The sequence below is a fragment of the Penicillium samsonianum genome (genome assembly GCF_028829775.1).
Source record: "Penicillium samsonianum strain IBT 33392 chromosome Unknown utg000007l_segment0_segment0, whole genome shotgun sequence".
Lineage (NCBI taxonomy): Eukaryota > Fungi > Ascomycota > Eurotiomycetes > Eurotiales > Aspergillaceae > Penicillium > Penicillium samsonianum.
In genome coordinates, this window is record NW_026643265.1 from 2,083,005 (window position 1) to 2,103,303 (window position 20,299).

At 48.9% G+C, this 20,299-nt stretch overlaps 10 protein-coding genes across 10 annotated transcripts; 4 read left to right on the forward strand and 6 right to left on the reverse strand.

Moving 5' to 3' along the window:
- Positions 1-437: 437 nt before the first annotated feature.
- N7471_011639 (Mitochondrial carrier protein) lies at positions 438-1,544 on the forward strand (the record flags this gene model as incomplete). Its single annotated transcript, XM_057284358.1, has 5 exons — positions 438-482; positions 534-602; positions 651-794; positions 849-1,021; positions 1,079-1,544. The coding sequence occupies 5 exons, from the start codon at positions 438-440 to the stop codon at positions 1,542-1,544; spliced, it is 897 nt and encodes a 298-aa protein (XP_057130624.1).
- Positions 1,545-1,644: 100 nt separating this feature from the next.
- N7471_011640 (uncharacterized protein) lies at positions 1,645-2,292 on the reverse strand (the record flags this gene model as incomplete). Its single annotated transcript, XM_057284359.1, has 1 exon — positions 1,645-2,292. The coding sequence occupies one exon, from the start codon at positions 2,290-2,292 to the stop codon at positions 1,645-1,647; it is 648 nt and encodes a 215-aa protein (XP_057130625.1).
- Positions 2,293-2,859: 567 nt separating this feature from the next.
- N7471_011641 (uncharacterized protein) lies at positions 2,860-3,273 on the reverse strand (the record flags this gene model as incomplete). Its single annotated transcript, XM_057284360.1, has 2 exons — positions 2,860-3,060; positions 3,112-3,273. The coding sequence occupies 2 exons, from the start codon at positions 3,271-3,273 to the stop codon at positions 2,860-2,862; spliced, it is 363 nt and encodes a 120-aa protein (XP_057130626.1).
- A 1,961-nt stretch (positions 3,274-5,234) lies between these two features.
- On the reverse strand, positions 5,235-5,888 carry N7471_011642 (uncharacterized protein; the record flags this gene model as incomplete). The annotated part of the gene is made up of 2 exons (XM_057284361.1): positions 5,235-5,373; positions 5,479-5,888. 2 exons carry the CDS (start codon positions 5,886-5,888, stop codon positions 5,235-5,237), a joined length of 549 nt encoding a protein of 182 aa, XP_057130627.1.
- A 738-nt stretch (positions 5,889-6,626) lies between these two features.
- N7471_011643 (uncharacterized protein) lies at positions 6,627-7,793 on the reverse strand (the record flags this gene model as incomplete). The annotated part of the gene is made up of 1 exon (XM_057284362.1): positions 6,627-7,793. The coding sequence occupies one exon, from the start codon at positions 7,791-7,793 to the stop codon at positions 6,627-6,629; it is 1,167 nt and encodes a 388-aa protein (XP_057130628.1).
- A 366-nt stretch (positions 7,794-8,159) lies between these two features.
- On the forward strand, positions 8,160-9,578 carry N7471_011644 (Major facilitator superfamily domain general substrate transporter; the record flags this gene model as incomplete). Its single annotated transcript, XM_057284363.1, has 1 exon — positions 8,160-9,578. The coding sequence occupies one exon, from the start codon at positions 8,160-8,162 to the stop codon at positions 9,576-9,578; it is 1,419 nt and encodes a 472-aa protein (XP_057130629.1).
- Positions 9,579-10,341: 763 nt separating this feature from the next.
- Positions 10,342-11,719, forward strand: N7471_011645 (acyl-CoA dehydrogenase family protein; the record flags this gene model as incomplete). The annotated part of the gene is made up of 2 exons (XM_057284364.1): positions 10,342-10,669; positions 10,722-11,719. The coding sequence occupies exons 1-2, from the start codon at positions 10,348-10,350 to the stop codon at positions 11,717-11,719; spliced, it is 1,320 nt and encodes a 439-aa protein (XP_057130630.1). The 5' UTR covers positions 10,342-10,347.
- Positions 11,720-12,642: 923 nt separating this feature from the next.
- ilv3 (dihydroxy-acid dehydratase ILV3) lies at positions 12,643-14,592 on the forward strand (the record flags this gene model as incomplete). The annotated part of the gene is made up of 3 exons (XM_057284365.1): positions 12,643-12,707; positions 12,781-14,171; positions 14,225-14,592. 3 exons carry the CDS (start codon positions 12,643-12,645, stop codon positions 14,590-14,592), a joined length of 1,824 nt encoding a protein of 607 aa, XP_057130631.1.
- Positions 14,593-15,751: 1,159 nt separating this feature from the next.
- On the reverse strand, positions 15,752-17,314 carry N7471_011647 (uncharacterized protein; the record flags this gene model as incomplete). Its single annotated transcript, XM_057284366.1, has 1 exon — positions 15,752-17,314. The coding sequence occupies one exon, from the start codon at positions 17,312-17,314 to the stop codon at positions 15,752-15,754; it is 1,563 nt and encodes a 520-aa protein (XP_057130632.1).
- A 989-nt stretch (positions 17,315-18,303) lies between these two features.
- N7471_011648 (cupredoxin domain-containing protein) lies at positions 18,304-19,541 on the reverse strand (the record flags this gene model as incomplete). The annotated part of the gene is made up of 4 exons (XM_057284367.1): positions 18,304-18,942; positions 18,967-19,035; positions 19,100-19,135; positions 19,206-19,541. 4 exons carry the CDS (start codon positions 19,539-19,541, stop codon positions 18,304-18,306), a joined length of 1,080 nt encoding a protein of 359 aa, XP_057130633.1.
- Between the last annotated feature and the right edge of the window lie 758 nt (positions 19,542-20,299).

The window sequence follows — 20,299 nt, forward strand, 5'->3', positions numbered from 1 at the left end:
GGGGTCGATTAATGCAAATTAAATTAGATGGACCTACTCCTTCCATCAACAAAGACCAACGGGGTTTTTCTTTTTCGGGCATCATTCACCTCTGTTAAATCCGCCACGACGAGGGATGGAAATGCCAGAGAACAGGCTCACCGTGACTGATGAAGTGCTTGTCAAACGGAACTTGGAATGCGGCATCAGCACGATATCCTTTTGAATCGTTTGCTCTGGCAGAACGTACTGTTTGGATATTCCTTCCGTCTATATCACTATAGAAGGTTCTGGCCAGTTGACACACCCAACATTTCGGCAACTCTCCTTCCGTTTGTCCCCGGTACCCCCGCGTACCGGGAGATCATTCCCCGTTCTTCCCCACAAAAGATCCTATAAACCATTGGGCCAAACCCCCTATTCAACCGGGTTGAGCTGCAAGCTGTCACTATCGCACCATGTCTGCGCCTGCTAAATCGGAGCCTGAGCCACAAAAGTCGAGGGTAATTTATTCAATTGAGTATCAATTAAGTACTCTAACTAACTTATTCCAGCTTCACACGCCCCAGTGGGTGTCGCTCGTGGCCGGAGGAATTGCTGGTGGAGTGGAAGCAGCCATAACGGTCGGTTTCTTGATTTGCACATAATTATTCAATGACTGACTATCACAGTATCCATTTGAGTATTCAAAGACACGCGTTCAACTGTTGAATGACAGTGCTATTCGGACGTCCAATCCTCTCAGTCTCATCATCCAAGTTGCGAGACAGGAAGGTGTGGGTGCTCTGTACACAGGGTGCTCAACTCTTGTCATCGTTGGTCTATTCATTCCGAATGAAAGTTGACCTCACGTTGACCAAATTCTGCAGGGAACGACTGCAAAAGCCGCTGTCCGGTTCGTATCATACGATACAATCCGCAACTCTCTTGCAGATGACCTGGGTGTTCTCTCAGCTGGCCGGGGTATGCTTGCCGGAATGACCGCCGGCGCTGTAGAGAGTGTACTCGCAGTAACACCGACCGAGAGAATTAAAACAGCACTGTTGGTATCCCTGCCATTGTTGTTCGGAACGCATTTGAGCTGACCGATACGCCACAGAATCGACGATGCAAAAGGCGCTCGACAATTCAAGTCGGCCATACATGCAACTCAAGTTCTAGTACAAAGGCATGGTATCACCGAGCTTTATCGGGGTCTTGTCTCCACGATGATGAAGCAATCGGCCACTTCTGCAGTTCGTATGGGAACATACAACGTGCTCAAAGAAGCCACCAAGGCTAGGGGCATCAAGACAAACGTGTTCACGACGTTCGGCATCGGTGCCTTCGCGGGTGTAGTTACTGTCTACGCTACACAACCATTTGATACCATCAAGACGCGTGCACAGGGGGTCCAAGGGGCTGGGATTGTTGAAGCCTCCCGGAGCGTTATTCGCGACTACGGGATTCGGGGGTTTTGGAAGGGTAGTTCCATGCGACTGGGCCGGCTACTTCTGAGTGGTGGCATCGTATTTTCTGTCTATGAAGAGATAGCCGCCATTCTGTCTCCCGGGACGCATCGATAGATCTCAAAAAGAACCGAGAAAGTTGTGTACACTCGGTTATGGATAAAATAGACTACACTTGCTGACATTAGAATCGATATGGAATAATACAGGCACATGGTCACAGAACAGGGCTCGTGTAAACTTCAATAGAAGCCTTTTCCACGGTATTCCTCCACCCGGGAAAGAGCGCCCGTGGCACAATCAAAATCCGATCGCCTGCTTGAAGATTTTGCATCCAGCGTAATTTCTGGTCGCGGTGGAACATAATCCGGTGATGCATCGCTGCGCGTCCAGCGTGAACATTGGTTGCCAGACGTAGATTTTCATCTTTGGAGATATCGTCTCGTCCTGGTGGTCTTTCGATAGCAAGATCAAACCACGTCCAAGAGTTTCTGAATGTGCCGTGATCTTCGCGATAGCTGCTCCATCCTTGATCATGGCTCCAGATGTTGATTCTGATTTCACGAACGGGAAACCGCTCGCCTTGAATGGGCTCAGATGTCAAATATGGGGTTCGGTCGCGACAGTCGCTTTCAGTATAATCCACACTGTCTTCTCTGTGGACGGTAGATAACACCCAGTACTCTGCAAATTCTAGGATCTCCAGGACGAGTTCAGACGGCAGCTTTTGTCGGAGAGTGTTAAAGCTCTCGACGGCATCTGCTGAGTGTCTTGGGTAGTATATTTTGTTCCCTTCATGAGAGGGTGAAGCTTCATGTCGGACAGAGTTGACATCCTCTGATGTTGTGGAGTATGAGGATCCCATGCCGACCAGAAGAGTTGACGTGGTTAAGCTCCCCGAGGTGTGCGCCCGATTAGCTTAGCTCGGCCACTAGTGGCTTGGCATTGTGATCGAACTGTGGCTATGCAGGATCACGGGATATACTTCTTTTTTCCAGATCTCAGCTAGTTAACAGCCCAATACTTGGGCAATGGAAACACGTGTTTATAGTTTTTCAAGTCGTAGACACTCAAAAAAAACAAGGCGACCCCGGTTGGTGTAAACTCGTACACAGTGATATATATCCCTAGTCATCGGACACGAGTAGTATCTTTGGGCTTTCTAAATACCCCAACAGCAGGGAGTATTTCCATAAGATGTAACCTAGCGTTTACAGTGAGACTCAACGCGGACTTATTGAAAAGCGAGCAATAATCTTGTTTATCAATTTATCAACGAGGGTACCGAATCCCAGTGCTTCTTGTCTTGTTTTTCCTATCGCTTTGCCCAACGTTTGTTCCCATGTAGCCTATCATCTCGCTCGTTTTCCTCTTCCTCTTGTTCCTAATCCTCCTCTTCGTCCTCCTCTGTGTTCTCCTCTTCATCCTGCTCCTAGTCATCCTCTTCTGGCTCCTCTTTGTCATCCTCTTCTTCCAGCTGATCCTCCATCCCCACCTTCATAAGCTCGAATCCAGCAAACACATTTTCTGCATCAGGATCGTCCCCATAATCACTAGAAGAATCGATATGACCAGCTTCGGCAAGGAATCCGGCAACTTTCGCGATATCATGGTCGATGCGATTCTTGGCAGACTTCAGCGAACGGAGAGTCACTCGTTTCTCGTGGGTCTTCCGTCAACCCACGCTGGGATCGTCAAGAGGTGATGAATACCAAACCCTATCGTATTGGGATCTTGTACGGGAAGGGCTGTCCGTAGAGGGCTCGTCATTATCTCTATTGGCCTTGGGAGCAGGAGCATCGGTGGAATGTTCCATAATGGAGTGAATAAGCAGCCCATCCATCATATGCCTAGGTGTCCGACTAGAGGTTGCTTGTAATGATGAACAATAGCTTTTTGTTTCTTGGCGAAGGTATTGAGGGTAAGTAGCGAGGGAAAAGGACGCTGTGGCAAAATTTTCATAATTTCCAGGAGCCAACTTAGGAATGTGCCTCTCCTGTTTCTAGCTGAAGACAATTAGCATTAGCCTGCAAAAAAGCGCAGCAGAGAAAACCACACCGAGACTACAACCTCGGATGGTGGGCATGCGGCAATTCATGCAAGCACCAGCGTACAGCACCTTGGGCACCCCCGTTAGATTATAAGTGAATACGACACATGACTTGAAGGGGCCCCCGTAAAGCCGACACTGTTCACAATCTTTCCCTTTGGGTTCGAGCGTTCCAATCTCTTGCCAAGAATGCTGCATTCTTCTGAGTTACACCGATTAAATTCCGTGGACCATTTGCCCAGTCCAGAGGCCGAGAAAAGGGGGCATATGCCTCTCCAAGTTGTTGCACCACAGAAAGTGATCTATTTGATTTGAGTTGGGTTCGGTCAAACCCTACCCTCGCGCGTAAGACCTATCATGCCTGGTAAAAGTTCAGAGTCTTGCCTCAAACGATTCAAGATAAACGTACTGCCAGTAGAAGAGATTGAGCATTAAAATCCCTCATTATGGTATGTCTCCTTGAACTATCTTACCTTTGGATTCTTCGGAGGGCATGTTGACAGAACGATGAACGACCAATAACTGATGAAGCAGTGATGTGCTGAAGGCTGAAAGCCTTCGAAAAATAAAAAGGATCAGTGTTGAGGAAACTAGTTGGATGCGAAAGGAAAGAAAGCTCAAGCGATAAGCGCAACACAAGATTCTATTTTATATGTACAGGTGGGATAGCATATAATCCACGCGATTGAGCGGTGTTAGTTGCATCAGGCTTTGGTTGCCATACAGCAAACAATCAAATATATAAATGGATAATACCTGGAAGGGGCGGATGCTCACTGGGGCAGCCTCATCCTCCGCCGTGCTGCCTCCTCCCTAGATATAGCCAATGCTGTTCCGGAGTGTCTGAACCCACAGCCTTCGCGTTCAATAACATCTACCCTAAATGCCACCGAGAGGCAGCAGTGGGTGCTGAATTCTTGCGGTTCCGTCGAAATTACATCCAGCAATACGAGCGTTGAAATCAGGGCGGATATTCATATATCGATGGTGGCATCAAATCCTCCGGGCGTTGCCCAGGCTAGCTTCCACGGACACTATGCTTCATGTTTATTACTGTAAGTTGGTTTGTTTGTCAGGACATACTTCCTTCCAATCTTGGAAGGTTGCTAATGGTAGATCTTCTTCTCTTCGCTCTTCCATAATCATCTATCATAAATCTTTTCTCCCGTGGCTTCGCTATTATACTAAGAGTTTGAAAGACGACTCTATTGAATTCCTCGGGAATGTTGTTCCTAATAAGCATCACCCCTAAGGGTCTAATTCTATACTCAATTTCTTTTTCTCGTGCGATGTCTCGATGAAGATGATAGCAAAGGATTAATTGTTTTTATTAAGCTTTACTTCATTGTCTCTTTTTTTTCTTTCCTGCTAGGGACTGATAAGGGTTTCTCTGGATCCTCCACCGTACGTGGCGAGCTTTCATTCACACAAAAAAAAAGGTCCCAAGGAGCCTCCTTCCGTTTCAGAAAGCTATAACTCGGCGTGAATTTCAAGGTGAGTTTTTGGTATTGCAGATCGAAGACTGCTTCGATAATGCGTACTTGACGAAATTTATATCCCGAGATATATAGTATCTGCTCAGAGGTAAGTCATCGCCAGTAACCGCTATTGAATTTCTCTTAAACTTACCGGAAAAACCGATTCATGCTCAAAACCTGGTTGATACACACGATTATAAAGCACTGATAAAATACCCCTCATTTCGGAGCCCAACAGGGCATTTTCTGGAGCGTAGCAGTTGTGGGAAACATTCATTTTCACATGGGGGGAGGAATGTAGATCGGCTCTTCGGATTCGGGACCCTTCCACTCCTTCAGAGTCTGGACTTTCCAGAGATGCTCACCCTCAATTGGATAACACAACCCATTTAGCACACCAAAGAACGGGCTTGGGGTGCTATAAAATCATCTTAGTATCTCATGTTAACTGTTCGCTCCAGGGATCCAGGGCCCTCATATTTGCTGACATCATATAGCGAAGCGTTAAAGCACAGAGACATACCGAAGTGAAGCCCACGGGCCGCGTTCACTAATGAAGGTGAGACCGAACGGACGGTTTTTGGCAAAAAGCATTTGCTGGATTTCCCTGTATGAATGAAATGCTTCTTCCTCTGAATTTGGATCTCGAATATCCCAAGCATCCACCTTTATCTTAGGATGGAAGGTAGCATGAAGCCGAAAATGACCCTCATCTGAGAAGAGTGAATCTACATCTGGGAGGGCAATTGCTGTCACCCCGCGACGGGCGAGGTCCTGCGCGGAGAAAATTTGCTTTTCCTGGCGTTGAAAAAAGCCAATGAGGTTGTGTAGCTGAGGACTGCGCTCTCTTTTGAGTTTTACTCGTTCTATCGCGTCTGGATCGTCCGCTGTAGCAGGAGATGCAGATAGGAACACAATAGACTTAGCCGGCATGGTGAATATAGCACTCGTAAAATATCATAGAGGTATGGGGTCGAAATATAAAGGTCGTGTGTCAATATATATGCCCAGGTGTATATGCTAAATATGGTGATAATGATGACGATCCAAAACTTTACATCATTCTAATTGTATACATACAATCAATCCATGGGTGTACCTAGGTACCTATGTACATATGTAGGTAGCAGAACCTTGGAAGCTAGCGTGCAGGTGCAATAATGATAGAATGTTGACAGAAATCTGGCAATACGACAATGTATGGACAAAACCAGATATATTAAAATCTCTTTTCTAACTAAAATGACAGGATTGGAATTCTCAGGGGAATTTCCACAGGCATGCTTAGTAACGATAATATGCACTTTTGTATGGGATCTGGAGTAGGGGTGCACTTTGTGTCCAACATAGATCTGAGATTGACTGCCCACTTGCGTTCTGCTTTTTCCGGGCAGTGCTAGGAACAGCTCCACTTTTTACTTGGCTGATTTCGCCATTCTGGGCCTGATGATACGCTTCGTATTATGGGGAAGTGGGAGCTTGGCTTGAAAAGAGGGCAATTAACTGACTGAACAGTTGCTGAAGCCCGCATTTATGACGGATGTGAAGGAGCAAAAGAAGCATGATATGTGACCGCCAACACAAGTCGAGCACACATAGATTCATAGACATATCGACCCCAAATTAGAAGGTCTCTGTATTGCATACACCTCTCTCTTGCAAAAAAGCGTTTCAATCGAGCGCTTGCACAACCTGCGCCCAATCCCCAAATCCATAAGCGCCCGGCACGTGTTCACCATCGAATAGACTTGCCATAATCACTCGATCAGATTGCTCGCCTTGCCAAGGTTCTCTACCATGTTGCGCAATGATGTTATCGTAAACCAACACATCACCTTCCTGCCAACGATGTAGAACCCGAATCTCATCCGTGATCTTCGCCAGATGTGCAAGATACTTTTCAGGAATAGGCGTCCCATCCCCAAAGAGCTGTTGCGTGACCTTCTTGCGCGCCTCGGCATCAAACTGGGTACGTTTCCAATACGCTGCCAACCCAGTGAAGAGAGTTGGCAGGTTTGTACCGGGCTGCGTTCGGATGACAGGTAGCCGGTGCGTCAAGACAAGACCATCCTCAGTCCACTCCCACGTCGTATGCTCCCCTCTGGCGTAGCGCGCGATCTGAGCCTCGATCTTGCGGCGTTTTGTCTCTTCGTCGTCTTCATCTTGGATTTCCTTGCCAAAGGCCTGCTTCAGTGTGGAACCCCCTTCGAACTGCTTCTCCACTTTGTAGGTCACTTTACTCAGAATTCCTTTCTCCGTTAATTCATCGATAAATTCTGGGATCTCTTGCTGTGTGCGGTTGAATAATTCCAATGAAGAAGAGATCGGTGATTCCCCGCCTTTCGACGGCGCATGATGCCCGTAGAAAAAGATATACTCGGGCGCATGTGGTACTTGCGGCGACTCGTTGTGGCTGTATATCAAGACCTCCTTAGGCGCTTCATTCGCGGGCGCGACATTTGGCGCAAGAAGTGGTCTGTCGACTACAATGCCAATAATCTCGTGGGGTTTGTAGCCGAAAGCATGCGCGAATTTGCTGAATTCTTCTGCGTTGTGGATTGGTAGATTGCGAAACAGCAGCGTGCCATGCCTGGCGAGTTTCTTGGTCAAGATGCCGTCTTTTTCTTGGAGAGTCTTGATTGTCTCTACCACAGCTTCGAGAGTTGCCTTGGCGTCGGACTTGGCGGGTCGCAGTGCAAGCGGGATAACTGTGTTCTTGGGATGCGGTGGTCCGAGGATACGTTGGTTGGAAGCTGGGAGGCTGAAGGATTCAAATGTGACGATAGAGTCCTCCAACAGAAGTTTCTCGATTTGCAGCTCTTCAGTAGTTGTTGCCATTTTTCCTCGAGTTAATGTGAGATTGTAGGTGATAAGTTATCACAGTCAGGCACATGCGGTACATTTGTAGTTGAGAGGACGACCCCTCACAACTGCCGAGATAGCGGAGTATTATTGGATAGCCCTCACATGATTCGTGACACGAGACACCTTTCAAACCCGCTATGGCTTCTTCATCACTTGCCGAGCGTTATCGTGATTATGCCATGCGGTTATAGTGTTGCGTGCTTGTCTCGGCATCGCCCCGATAAACGGGACATACGAGTCTCCATCTGATCATATAAAATAGACCTTACTGGGTCCTGTACATGAAAACAGGGATCATATTTGCAGTAATTTACTCACCTGCAACCCCACACTATAATCATGTCAGCATCAGGGCATTCCAAAGTCAAAGCCAATGTGTCAACGACCGTGGAAAGCCAAGATGACCACCCACCACCTCGTCCCAAATTCTTTTACAGTACACTTTTTCAAATCCTGGTCGTAGGGTTATGTGCATTCTGTGCGCCAGGGATATGGAGTGCAATGAATGGTTTGGGCGTGGGCGGATCCCAGAGCCCAGATTTGGTCAACACGGCTAACGCTTTACTATACGCCTTGATGACAGTGACCTGTTTCGCGGGTCCATTCATCACAAATGTGATCGGCTTTCGCTGGACCCTGACTTTGGGTTCAGTTGGATACCCACTATACGCGGCAGGGTTGTATTTGAACAATCGCACTGGCGCAACATGGCTTGTGTATCTTGGTTGTGTCACATGTGGCATCAGCGCAGGTTTCTTTTGGAGTGTTGAGGGTGCCGTCGCCACTGGGTACCCCGAGCAACACAAGCGCGGTCGCTACATTGCAACCTGGTTCACGTTCCGCAATTTCGGCAACATCATCGGCGGTGCCGTCTCTTTGGGCATAAACCACCGCGTCAATCAGCGCGGCCAGGTTGGGTACCAGACATATCTCGCTTTTATCGCCATCCAGTGTCTTGGACTGGTCATCGGCCCCCTTTTGTCAAACCCAGAGAAAGTTCAAAGAGACGACGGAACGCGTATCGAGGCCCCCCGCGGCATCCACTGGCGTGAAGAGCTCCGCGCGATGTGGCGGCTGGCAAGGAGTAGGTCGATCTTGCTCCTTGTCCCGCTGTTCTGGTATTTTGGGTGGATCCAGGCATACCCTGGCACATATCTTGCGACCTATTTCACCGTTCGCTCTCGTGCACTCGGAAGCTTCATGTCTGCGGTTGTGGGGACACTGGCGACTTGGTTGGGTGGGTCGTTAGTGGATCTGCCTTGGTTGAAAAATCGGAAGCATAGAGCAATTGTAACATTCGTCGTGATTGCGCTCATGAACAGTGCGACCTGGATCTGGGCAGTCATTATTCAGAACGAGTACCGACACACCAACCCCGTGTTGGACTGGGGCAATCAGCGCTCCTTCGGTCGTGGCTTTGGCTTGTATCTGTTTGAACGCATCAGTCTTGGCTTGGTCGAGAATTACATTTACTGGTGTATCGGCAATTTGTCGGACTCACCCGGCGATCAAATTCGATACAGTTCATTGCTTCGGGGGATCGAAACCGCTGCAGTTGCAGTTGGATTTGGTGTTCAGGCTGTGCCGACAGCGTTGATTGCGACAGCCAGTATTAACCTCGCTCTGTGGTTTATCGCCCTACCTTTCAGTTATTATGCCACGCTCCAAGTCGTTCGAAAGTTCGAATTGTTGGAGAAGGGAAAGCAGAGTCCGGATGGAAGTGACAGAGTGCCTGAACAGGACGTGGCTGAACGATGAACGCTACCATCTCAAGCTTGGTCTGACTGGTTTGTACCTTCTCTCAAAATAGAAATATATCTAGATCTCCAAATATTTTATGCCTTCTTAAGTGGTTTTGGGAATGTCTTTCAAGACACTCGCTTTCGATACTAAGTGACGTGGACTTTCTTGAGCTGTGCTGGATAGCTTGGCTGTTGGTGGAGAAGACGGAGTTCACAGAGCTCTGGGAAACAGGTCTACTTCTCTCTCACTGAGCCTCAATTGTCACTTTGCTGATCTTGCTTCGTAGCTCTTGCAGAGGAGATGGTCACTTCCATGAGACTTCTTTGTGCCTCCAACGTGGGCAATCTACGATCGCACCAGGTGAGTGCTAACAATATATATATGAAAATTCCGAAGTGCACGAGTAAATGCTCATTGACTACACCCAGGTCAATATCACTACACTCGAATATCAGCTTTATGACAGGCCATCAAGGGGCGATCTGTTAGAGTCCAGTCTGCGGGCTAAATTATAAACGTTGGTCTCGCTGTTCTTCTATACACCGAGGTCTTCCCACGGCATTCAGTTCGGCTACTTGAATTTTGAGCCATGATTAACAAGCGACATAGCAATGAGACACGAATATATTTTGCAAATTAAAAATCCGACGTCATTCGACCGAGGCCCTAGACGCCGTAGATTGAGAATGCCAAGACGGCGAGTCGGCTATATGCAAACAACCTAGATGGTATATATTCGACCCGACCGAGAAGCTTCTCCAAAACTCTAAACATAATTGTAACCATGTATCGGTCACAAATCCAACGCGCTCTACGGTCACAACAGCCTGCACTTTTGCGAGGTTCATGTCGGACGGGGATGTCCCTTCAAGGTCGCGCGGCATTCTCCACCTCAGGGCGGCGCGACATTATGGGCATGACGGGCTTTACGGAAGAACAACTTACAGTCCGTGAAGCAATCTCGCATATTTGTTCCAAGTTCCCGAATACGTATTGGCAGGAGCATGATCAACAAGAAAAAGACCCAAAGGAATTCCATGCTGCATTGGCTAAGGATGGATGGCTTGGCATTGCCTTGCCCGAATCCCTCGGAGGCGCTGGTCTAGGTACAGTTGCGCAGACGCTTTGTTCTCATACAGATCGCTAACCCTCTTTCAGGTATATCTGAGGCCACAATGATGATGCAGACTATTACACAATCAGGCGCAGGTATGGCCGGTGCCCAGGCTATTCATGCCAACGTCTATGCGACACAGCCATTGGCCAAATTTGGCACCAAGGAACAGCTAGAGACTACCATTCCAAATATTATCAACGGCACATGGCGCACATGCTTTGGTGTCACCGAGCCAAACACTGGGCTTGAAACTCTCAAGCTCACGACCTTGGCTAGCAAAACCGATGACGGATATTCAGTCACCGGCCAGAAGATCTGGATTACCTGTGCGCAAGTGGCATCAAAAATGATCCTCCTCGCCCGAACAACACCTCTTGAAGAAGTCAAGAAGACCAGCGAAGGTCTCTCCTTGTTTTGCATCGATATCGACCGTGAAAACCCTGGTTTGGATCTGCGCAAGATCAAGAAGATGGGCGGACGCGCTGTGGATGCCAACGAGGTCTTCTTTGATAATTATAAGATTCCCGCAAACACGTTAATTGGCGGGGAGAACCAAGGTTTCAAGATTATCCTCCACGGCATGAACGCAGAGCGATGCCTTTTGGCCGGTGAAGCACTAGGTCTTGGCTATGCCGCCCTGGAAAAGGCCGCGCAATACGCCAAGGACCGGGTTGTATTTGGACGGCCAATTGGCCAGAACCAAGGTGTGGCACATCCGTTGGCTGATGCGTTCATGAAGCTGGAGGCGGCCAAGCTGGCTACCTATCACGCAACACGTCTCTATGATTCGAACGATGGATCGGTGCCTTTCCATGAAATCGGTGTGGCGTGCAACAGTGCCAAGTATTTGGCTGCAGAGGCTGCTTTCACGGCGTGTGAGAGGGCGGTTCTGGCGCATGGTGGTATGGGATACGCGGTTGAGTACGATGTGGAACGGTATATGCGCGAATGTTTCGTGCCTCGCATTGCACCTGTGAGCCGGGAGATGATCTTGAATTATGTGAGCGAGAAGGTGCTTGATTTACCTAGAAGCTACTAGGTACTCTCTGTACAATAAATGAGAATAGAATCAAACACAATCTGCTGTCAAGTGTTGATTGGAATGCGAAGATGGGATCACCATTTGGGCTGTTTCGTATGGTGGTTATATTATCTATCCCCGACCAAAGAACGGACTGGAAGCAAAGTGCGAGTGAAGGCCAATTACCCGTACTTGTTTTTGGTTGTCACAACTTTGATAATCCAGCTCTTCCTTGGGACTATCAACACAATACCTTCAAAGTGGCCATTCTCTACGTATTAGCGTTTTCATCGGCATAATCCTGATGCTCGCCGCACCCGGTTCAGTACCAGATCAATATTTGAGCGTAATCATCGAACCTTTATCCATGGATGGCAGCTTCAATTAGGGCTTCCATTCACAGGCTTGGCGGGGCCCATCTTGTTTTTGGTTTCTCAATCTACCCCGGGTGAAAAGAAGCACTGTGTTGACTTCTAGAGGGTTTGAATTTGTCTTTCTTTTTGATCACTGGGTTTTCCCCTACTTTGCTTGTTAGTTTGTGGGGGTTCGCCAAATATCTCTAACTTTTGGCTCATGTGTTTTATGTTTCGTGTGGTCTCCTGAGTTGGTCTGCTAATGACGTCAGGCCTAGAATCTTTGACCGACAAAAGAAAATCAACATATACGGAGTAGAAGGCGCATTAAGACATCTATCGAGACACCCCGAGAGGCTGCTGTAATAGCGAACAAATATCAATTGATGTGTGCATTCCCCCAGTAACGGGGCTGACAACGACAGGTATCCAATTGGCGGGGAGGTTTCGCCCTTCTCCGGTTTGATTGTCGGACCGACAGACCCACTTCCTGGAGCTTCCGCCTTTTATTTCTTGTCCCCCTCTCTTCTCCAGACTTTCAATTGTATTGCTCTATTTGGTGGTTTTTGGATACTCATCCATCTCATCATGCTTTCCCAGACTCGGGCCCGCGCGCCCGCCGCTCTCCGGAGCTTGTCCAGGTCTAACCCTATGTGAGTTGATTCAATTGCCGTTGCCTCAATTGCTTCTCTGGTTACTGGTTACTAACTTCTTTTTTCTTCCTAGTCGGGCTCTCTCAACCACTCTCCCTCGCTTCCAAAATGATAAGGCCCTCAACAAGGTCTCCCGCACCATCACCCAACCCAAGTCCCAGGGTGCTTCCCAGGCAATGCTGTACGCAGTCGGGTTGACCGAGGCGGACATGAACAAGGCCCAGGTCGGAATCTCGTCAGTGTGGTTCAACGGCAACCCTTGCAACATGCATTTGCTTGACCTGAACAACAAGGTCCGCCAGGGTGTCCAGGACCAGGACTTGATTGGCTTCCAGTTCAACACCGTCGGTGTCAGTGATGCAATCAGTATGGGTACCACCGGTATGCGTTACTCTTTGCAGAGTCGTGATCTTATTGCCGATTCCGTCGAGACCGTGATGGGTGGACAATGGTACGATGCCAACATCAGTATTCCCGGCTGTGACAAGAACATGCCCGGCGTTCTGATGGCTATGGGCCGTGTCAACCGCCCCAGTTTGATGGTCTACGGTGGAACCATCAAGCCCGGCTGCGCTGCTACCCAGAACAACGCCGATATCGATATTGTGTCTGCTTTCCAGGCCTACGGTCAATTCCTTACCAAGGAAATCACCGAGCCCCAGCGCTTTGACGTCATCCGCCACGCCTGCCCCGGCGAGGGAGCTTGTGGTGGTATGTACACTGCTAACACCATGGCTTCCGCCATCGAGACCATGGGTATGACCCTTCCCGGTTCATCTTCCAACCCGGCCAACTCCCAGGCCAAGTACGTTGAGTGTCTCGCGGCTGGTGGTGCCATCAAAAGGCTGCTGGCCGAGGACATTCGCCCTCGCGATATTCTTACTCGTCAGGCCTTTGAGAACGCCATGGTCGTTGTCAACATCACCGGTGGCTCTACCAATGCTGTGCTGCACTTGATTGCCATCGCTGACTCTGTCGGCATCAAGCTCACCATTGATGATTTCCAGTCCGTGTCCGACCGTATTCCCTTCCTGGCTGATCTCAAGCCCTCTGGCAAGTACGTGATGGCCGATCTGCACGCTGTTGGTGGTACCCCGGCACTACTGAAGCTGCTCCTCAAGGAGGGTCTTATTGATGGCTCTGGTATGACCGTTACTGGTGAGACCATGGCTCAGAACCTGGAGAAGCTCCCTGGCTTCCCCGAGGATCAGAAGATCATCCGCCCCTTCTCCAACCCCATCAAGAAGACTGGTCACATTCAGATCCTCCGTGGCTCTCTGGCCCCCGGTGGCAGTGTCGGCAAGATCACCGGTAAGGAGGGCATGACCTTCACCGGAAAGGCCCGCGTGTTCGATAGTGAAGATGACTTCATCGGCGCTCTGGAGCGTGGGGAAATCAAGAAGGAGGAGAAGACCGTTGTTGTCATTCGCTACTGCGGTCCTAAGGGTGGCCCTGGAATGCCTGGTAAGTGCAATGAATCTACAAAATCGCTGACCATAATGCTAACATTATTCTAGAAATGCTCAAGCCCTCTAGTGCCCTCATGGGTTACGGTCTCGGTAACTCCTGTGCCCTCATCACTGACGGTCGTTTCTCCGGTGGTTCTCACGGTTTCTTGATCGGTCACATTGTCCCTGAGGCTGCCGTCGGTGGTCCCATCGGTCTCGTCAATGACGGTGATGTCATCACCATCGACGCCGACAAGCGCATTCTCGACGTCGAACTCTCCGATGCTGAGTTTGCCGAGCGCAAACAGAAGTGGGAAGCCCGCAAGGCTGCCGGCGATCTCCCCGAGACCGGTCTCACCATGCGTGGTACTCTGGGCAAATATGCCAGAACCGTTCAGGATGCCTCCCTGGGCTGTATCACTGATGCTGTGGAGTAAAATCTTTCCTTGGTTTTCTTTTTTTTGGTCTCGGGCCCTATCTGAAACACAAAAGCGATTCCCCGTTATGGAGCCTGTCTTATATATGATATCATTTTGAATAATACTTTCTTTCTTGTTCAACTGGATACCGGATACCCTTTGGCGATTTTTAATTTGTGTTGGAGTCTTTCATTCCACTTATCACATCTTCGTTTCTCTGGGTATATTACTGCAATTCATCATCATCCGTTACACGATCCCAACAATCACTTGCTGTGTGCAGCCGCGCGCTAATCTGTGATTGAGCCTGACCAATTAAGGCGTCCAAATCTCACCAGCTACTAGGTCGTCCGACTCGACGGAACTACTGCACACAGTTGCATGCTGATTGAACTAACGTTTGATATCATTCCCAGCCCCCGGAAAGACCAAGGTTGATCCCTTGCTATATGTGTGGCCATTCAATCCTTGCCACCCCTAGACCATCGCCGCAATTCAATCACATGACAGAAGCTGGTATTCATCGCTTTCACTGCGAAAGGGCTCCCATCGTCCACATGAATAATCCGAAGCCATTAAACCGCCATGTTAATCCGGCTTGCAGTTATGACCTCCAATATGTCAGACAGCAGGGATGCGCCTGTGGGGCCCTCAATTCGTTGCCAGCTTTCGGTCGCACCCATATTCCTGCTGAAATGGGTGACGACAATGTCATATCGGGCGTTTAGTGGGCAGATAGCTCTGAAACAGAGATTCGGCAAAATGAGCAATATATTCAGGAGCTGCGCGAGCCATTGAAAGATTATTTGACTACTGTTGGGACCACTTGGATGTGTGGTATTCTCGCATCCACCTTCCTTCGTTTCTTCACCTCCACGACCCGTTTCGGTTCCCCTGTCATTCCACTTCCATAATTCACCTCTTATTTTCATTGATCCCTCCTACGGCCCTCTTTTCTTTGGCAAATTTGGCCGACCACGAGTTCCTCAGATAAATGTGCTCACCTACATGTACTTAAAAGCACAGGATATATGGAGATGTAACTTTGCTTCGCCTAAGAGCTTTCACCCGAGTAGGAAAAAAACTGCTCCTCTAGTTCCACTGTATAGCTCGGGTTGATTAATGTTGAGATGAAGGCACCAATTGACACGGTGACTGTCACCCTGCCTAGTCCACTTCAATCAAAATGACCAACATGTGCCTGCCGTCGCTCCTCAATAGCGAGGCGATTTATCATTCTCTCTATTCTCTCTAGAGCTTGAAGATCCGTCGCGGTGGACCAAGGCTGATGTACCAAGTATCGGATGGCCGTCTGTATCCCAATGACTGCATCCACAGCAGGAGGTACAAGTTGGTACGGCGGAATGGACACAATAGCGTCATCCAGTTCCTGGAGAGTAGGTTCACCTTCAACGATAAACCCGGCGACATCTATTACACCTTCGAAATTCTCGTCCACGGGATGAATAAAATTTTCAAGGCTGGTAACCGTTCGACCATCAGGATTGTTTCGTGTTACAGTCTCGTAGAGGGTTGTCAGATCGGGTGATTTGGGGGCAGTGATGAAATCGATCTGCGGGTCCAGTAAACTGCTCTTCCGGAAGGCTCTATAAATAATCGCATTTGCAACGTCGTGACGCCAGCTCCGGGTGGCCCAGGATATAGTGTGATAAAGACTCATCATGTGGACTGGGTTTTGGGACGATTCCATACCTGCCACAATGTACGCAAGCCATTGCTTGCGATAATAGTGTTTGAGAGTCTGTGAAATTCCCAAGTTGATCGGCTGCTGCTCATTCGAAGTGCGAGTTTGAGTGGGGAACAGTTGAACATGCACATTCGGAGGCGGCGGCGTAGCCTCGACAGCAGCTTGGTGGTCTGGATGATTATCTAGCAGAAGCAAAACTCTGCGCTCGCCTACATGGTCGTAGAAGAAGAGCAGCCATTCTTGCATGATCGATTGTGTTAGCCAGCCCTGCCGATGATATCGCCAATTGCAGTCCATGGCTTTGAGATTCGCCCTGCGCAGTGCCTCCGGCATATGCGTATGTCCGATGACCCAAAGGGGCAGCCGATCTGACCCAGTGCTGTTTGTACAGAGCACGAGACAGATGCGGGAATTTTCCCTGTTTGTTGTCAATTGGCCCTGAGTGGGGGAATCGCCGAATGGAGGCTTTCGCCAGAAAAGGCCGGTCTCGTCCATGTTGTAAATATCGTCTTCACGGAATTCACCACATAGCGTTTTCAGTGCTCTCATTTCCTTGCGACCAGCTTGGAGTGGAGGTGGAGACACCCCATCTTGGCGATCATGGAGTTGGGTGGCATATCGTTTCTTGAATCTGTTCAACCACCCATTGCTAAAGTGAGGAAGTGGCAGGGTCTGGTATTCCGGAATTTGATTCCAGATTTCGCGTGCTTTGGTAATAATAATATCGGCCGTGGGTGTTGAGCCGGGTTCTTGACTCGCGAGCCATTCACAAAGTGGTGTCTCCAAGAGAGGCCATTGTGGTGCCAATTGACGTCTTAAGGTAGATGCCGGACCGGCATCTAGGTGGTCGAACTTTTTGGAGAGGATTGTTGAGATGGTGGATTGGGAGAGGCTACGTCCATAGGTTTGTTCAAACCAAGCAGAACATTGGGATTGCGATGGACGGGGGTTCTGACTTTGTGCCCAAACTCGAAGGGCTTGTTTCTGGGTCCCCGTGATTCCCAAAGCCGGACGTTTCGATGGCGTGGACATGCTGTGGCTTATGAGAGTGCAATTCACTTGGAAAATAAATTTTCGGCGGGTGGGAAGTCGGATACTCAATAATACCGTAACTGCGATCGAATCCGATACGTCTGTTACGCGCTCTACAGCCTCGAAGGCGGGGGGAACTGTGTTATGCTCGGTTTTATTACCACTATCGTCCATTGAGCGCATGTCGATATTCCTTCCACTGAAAAACTACCTACATGGAGTTAGTTGGCACAACTCAAAATATTCTCACAATCTGACATTCATAGGATGTCTATGCAGAAATTGCGAGAATATATGTAAAATGACAGTTCAATCTCCAGAAGAAATAGCCAGCCGTCCGACAATGTGCAGAGGCTAACTGCGAGTCGCCATCGAGGCCGACAAAACACCGACACGAAGCAAGCTGCTAAGATCGGACTCTTGTGCGATCTGCATCATTGCTCCGAAATAAGCATTGGTTAGACCAGCGGGACCCAGGGACCAGAACTTTAAACTAGATTTCAGCACTCCCTGCTCGAAATGGCCTATCACGTCTGCACAGCTCATGCAACCCCATCTCGATCGTGTTTCTCTTGGATTCCTTGAGATCACGATCTCATACCTCGAACATACAGCAGCGCTTATACCGACAGCATATCGTATGTGGATGATCGATCTCTGTTTTTCTGCACGGCGAGCACTTATTTCCCCACTACAAGGCCGAGCAATACGGGAGATTTGAAGATTTGAAGGATCAGAGTTTCAGCTTCCCCGTTCAGCAATTGAAGCATTAACAAAGCAAAATACATTACATATGACAGACAAGAAATCACAGGTATCAACATACATATATAGGAAAACCACATCCATTCGCGCATGAAAGGAAGATAATCGAACGCCAGCACCACAACCCCCCAAAGGTATAAAGCACCCACCCCGTACCCCAGACTCGACTCGACTCGACTCGACGCTCCCTACCGCATCCGCATCTCCAAGGTTTTGACATCTGTTCAGAACCGATACCCCGGGGTGCTACCTGGTGCCTCCCAGATCATGGGGTGACCCTCCAGCTCTGTGGCCATTGCGCTTGCACGGGCACGTTGAGGAGGCTCATTCCAACTCCCGTGGCCCTGCTGCATTGACGGAGAACCAGCACCAGAGATAACTCCCGCCCCAGGTGAAAGTGTGCGCGCATTCGGATCTGGACTAGAGACGGCGGGGATATCGATATGAGCCGGCTTGTGGGTAGGGACAGTACTCCCCGCTTCACTTTTCCCGTGGCCGTATGGCTCGCCGTGGTTGAAGAGTGCCCAGCGTGCGGTTCGTTCCGTGCGCCCATCTTCCGAGGACATCCACTGCGAGTACACGCGATTGCGACCGAGGACGAAGAACAGTGCCACCAATATAGCCACAAAGACCACACCTGCAACCGCGATACCTGCAATCGCCCCCGTACTAAGACCATGCTTATCGGCAGAAGAGCTGTCACCGCTGCTTTTGTTATCGCTGCTGGAACCACTACCGTCGCCTTCGGCGGGCATGGACTGGCCTGGAACTAGCATATAAGGATATTTCAGAGCTCTTTCGTATTGCGTGTCCCATGATTGGGTTGTGTTCTGCAGGTTCTCGTCAGTCAGCCTGAATCCATGCTCGAGAGAAACTGAGTGTTATACCGCGTTGATCACTCCGACCATTCCATTCTTTATGCATGAATCTATTGCAGTGCAATAGAAAAAGGTGGGCTACATCAACTTATTATTAGCCTTTGTCCGAGGTCATGGGCATGTGTTTTGACTAGATACATACCTTGGTATCATTCACTCGCAAGGACCAAGTCGGGGGCTATGTTGCATATATTAGCCACGCTGCTTTGATGAACATTTTGTTTAGCAGTTCCAATTTTTATACTCACTGGTCCGACGAGTTGTCCATCGTGCTCGTTGAAAGTCGTGAAGGCTCCCGAATAAAAGACGTTCTCACTTGCTGGTACACAAGGAGCGAGGTAGTCTGATTTTACGACAGAGTGGTTCGTTGGGTAAAATTCAAAGACGACAATGTCGCCCACTTTGGCTGTTCTGTCTGTTGGGACAAATTGATGTGGATTTGACTTAGGTCCCACCTGGATTGTATGGGTTGATATACCGGTCGAGGAAGAGGTTGTTGAAGTTGCTGTCGATGATCCTGCAGCCACTGTCATGGTCGCCAAAGCTAGCCATGCCAGTGGCCAGGCCAGCCGGCTCACAAACATTGCGCAGGGGAGGTTTGACGATCTGTCAACACAATATGCACACCCGCAATCTAGTTATTTGGGTTTTTCCACAGAAGAAAATGGGGACGAGGGTGAGAAAAGAGAACTAGGCTGGAAGACAAAGAAATTCAAGTTCAAAGCCAGGTCTCGGACAGGGACGAGTACTATTGGGAAGGCTTTTGGGCTGAACACACTCCAGAGTCGATCTTTGATGGCTTCTTTTGATAGGACGAGTTTCGCCCGAAGTGGTTAGTTATTTGTCTACCCCGAACGTAAAGGGTATTTTCACTACTAAAGGTGCAGCATTTATCTATTGGATGCGAACCTTTCCCTCTGTCTTCGTAAAGGCTCCGGTTGTACTATAGAGAAACAGTTGCTGCTGTCTTCGCCTCCGATATAATGGAACACTGACCCCGCTAGTGAGAACTACCAAGGCAATGGGGACTCAAGGTGGCATTACAGCATTTACTGCGGTCAGGAAAGTCAGCATTGGAATGCTTGCATGGATGCATGCTCTCATCCACCCCTCAGGCCCCTCGGGCCTCTTTGTTCCATTAAAAGAGGTTTTTGCGACTCAAAGACTCGAGCCTGACGGATTTATTTTAAATTTTGACTTTGACCCATCAAAGAATCTGAAACGTAGACTAACATACTTTGCAGTGCGATCGGATGAAGGATGAGGAAGGCTTGACATGATCTACATGACTCGATAATCTGAGATCAAAAAGTGTCACACGGAGCACAAAGTACAATTTAAT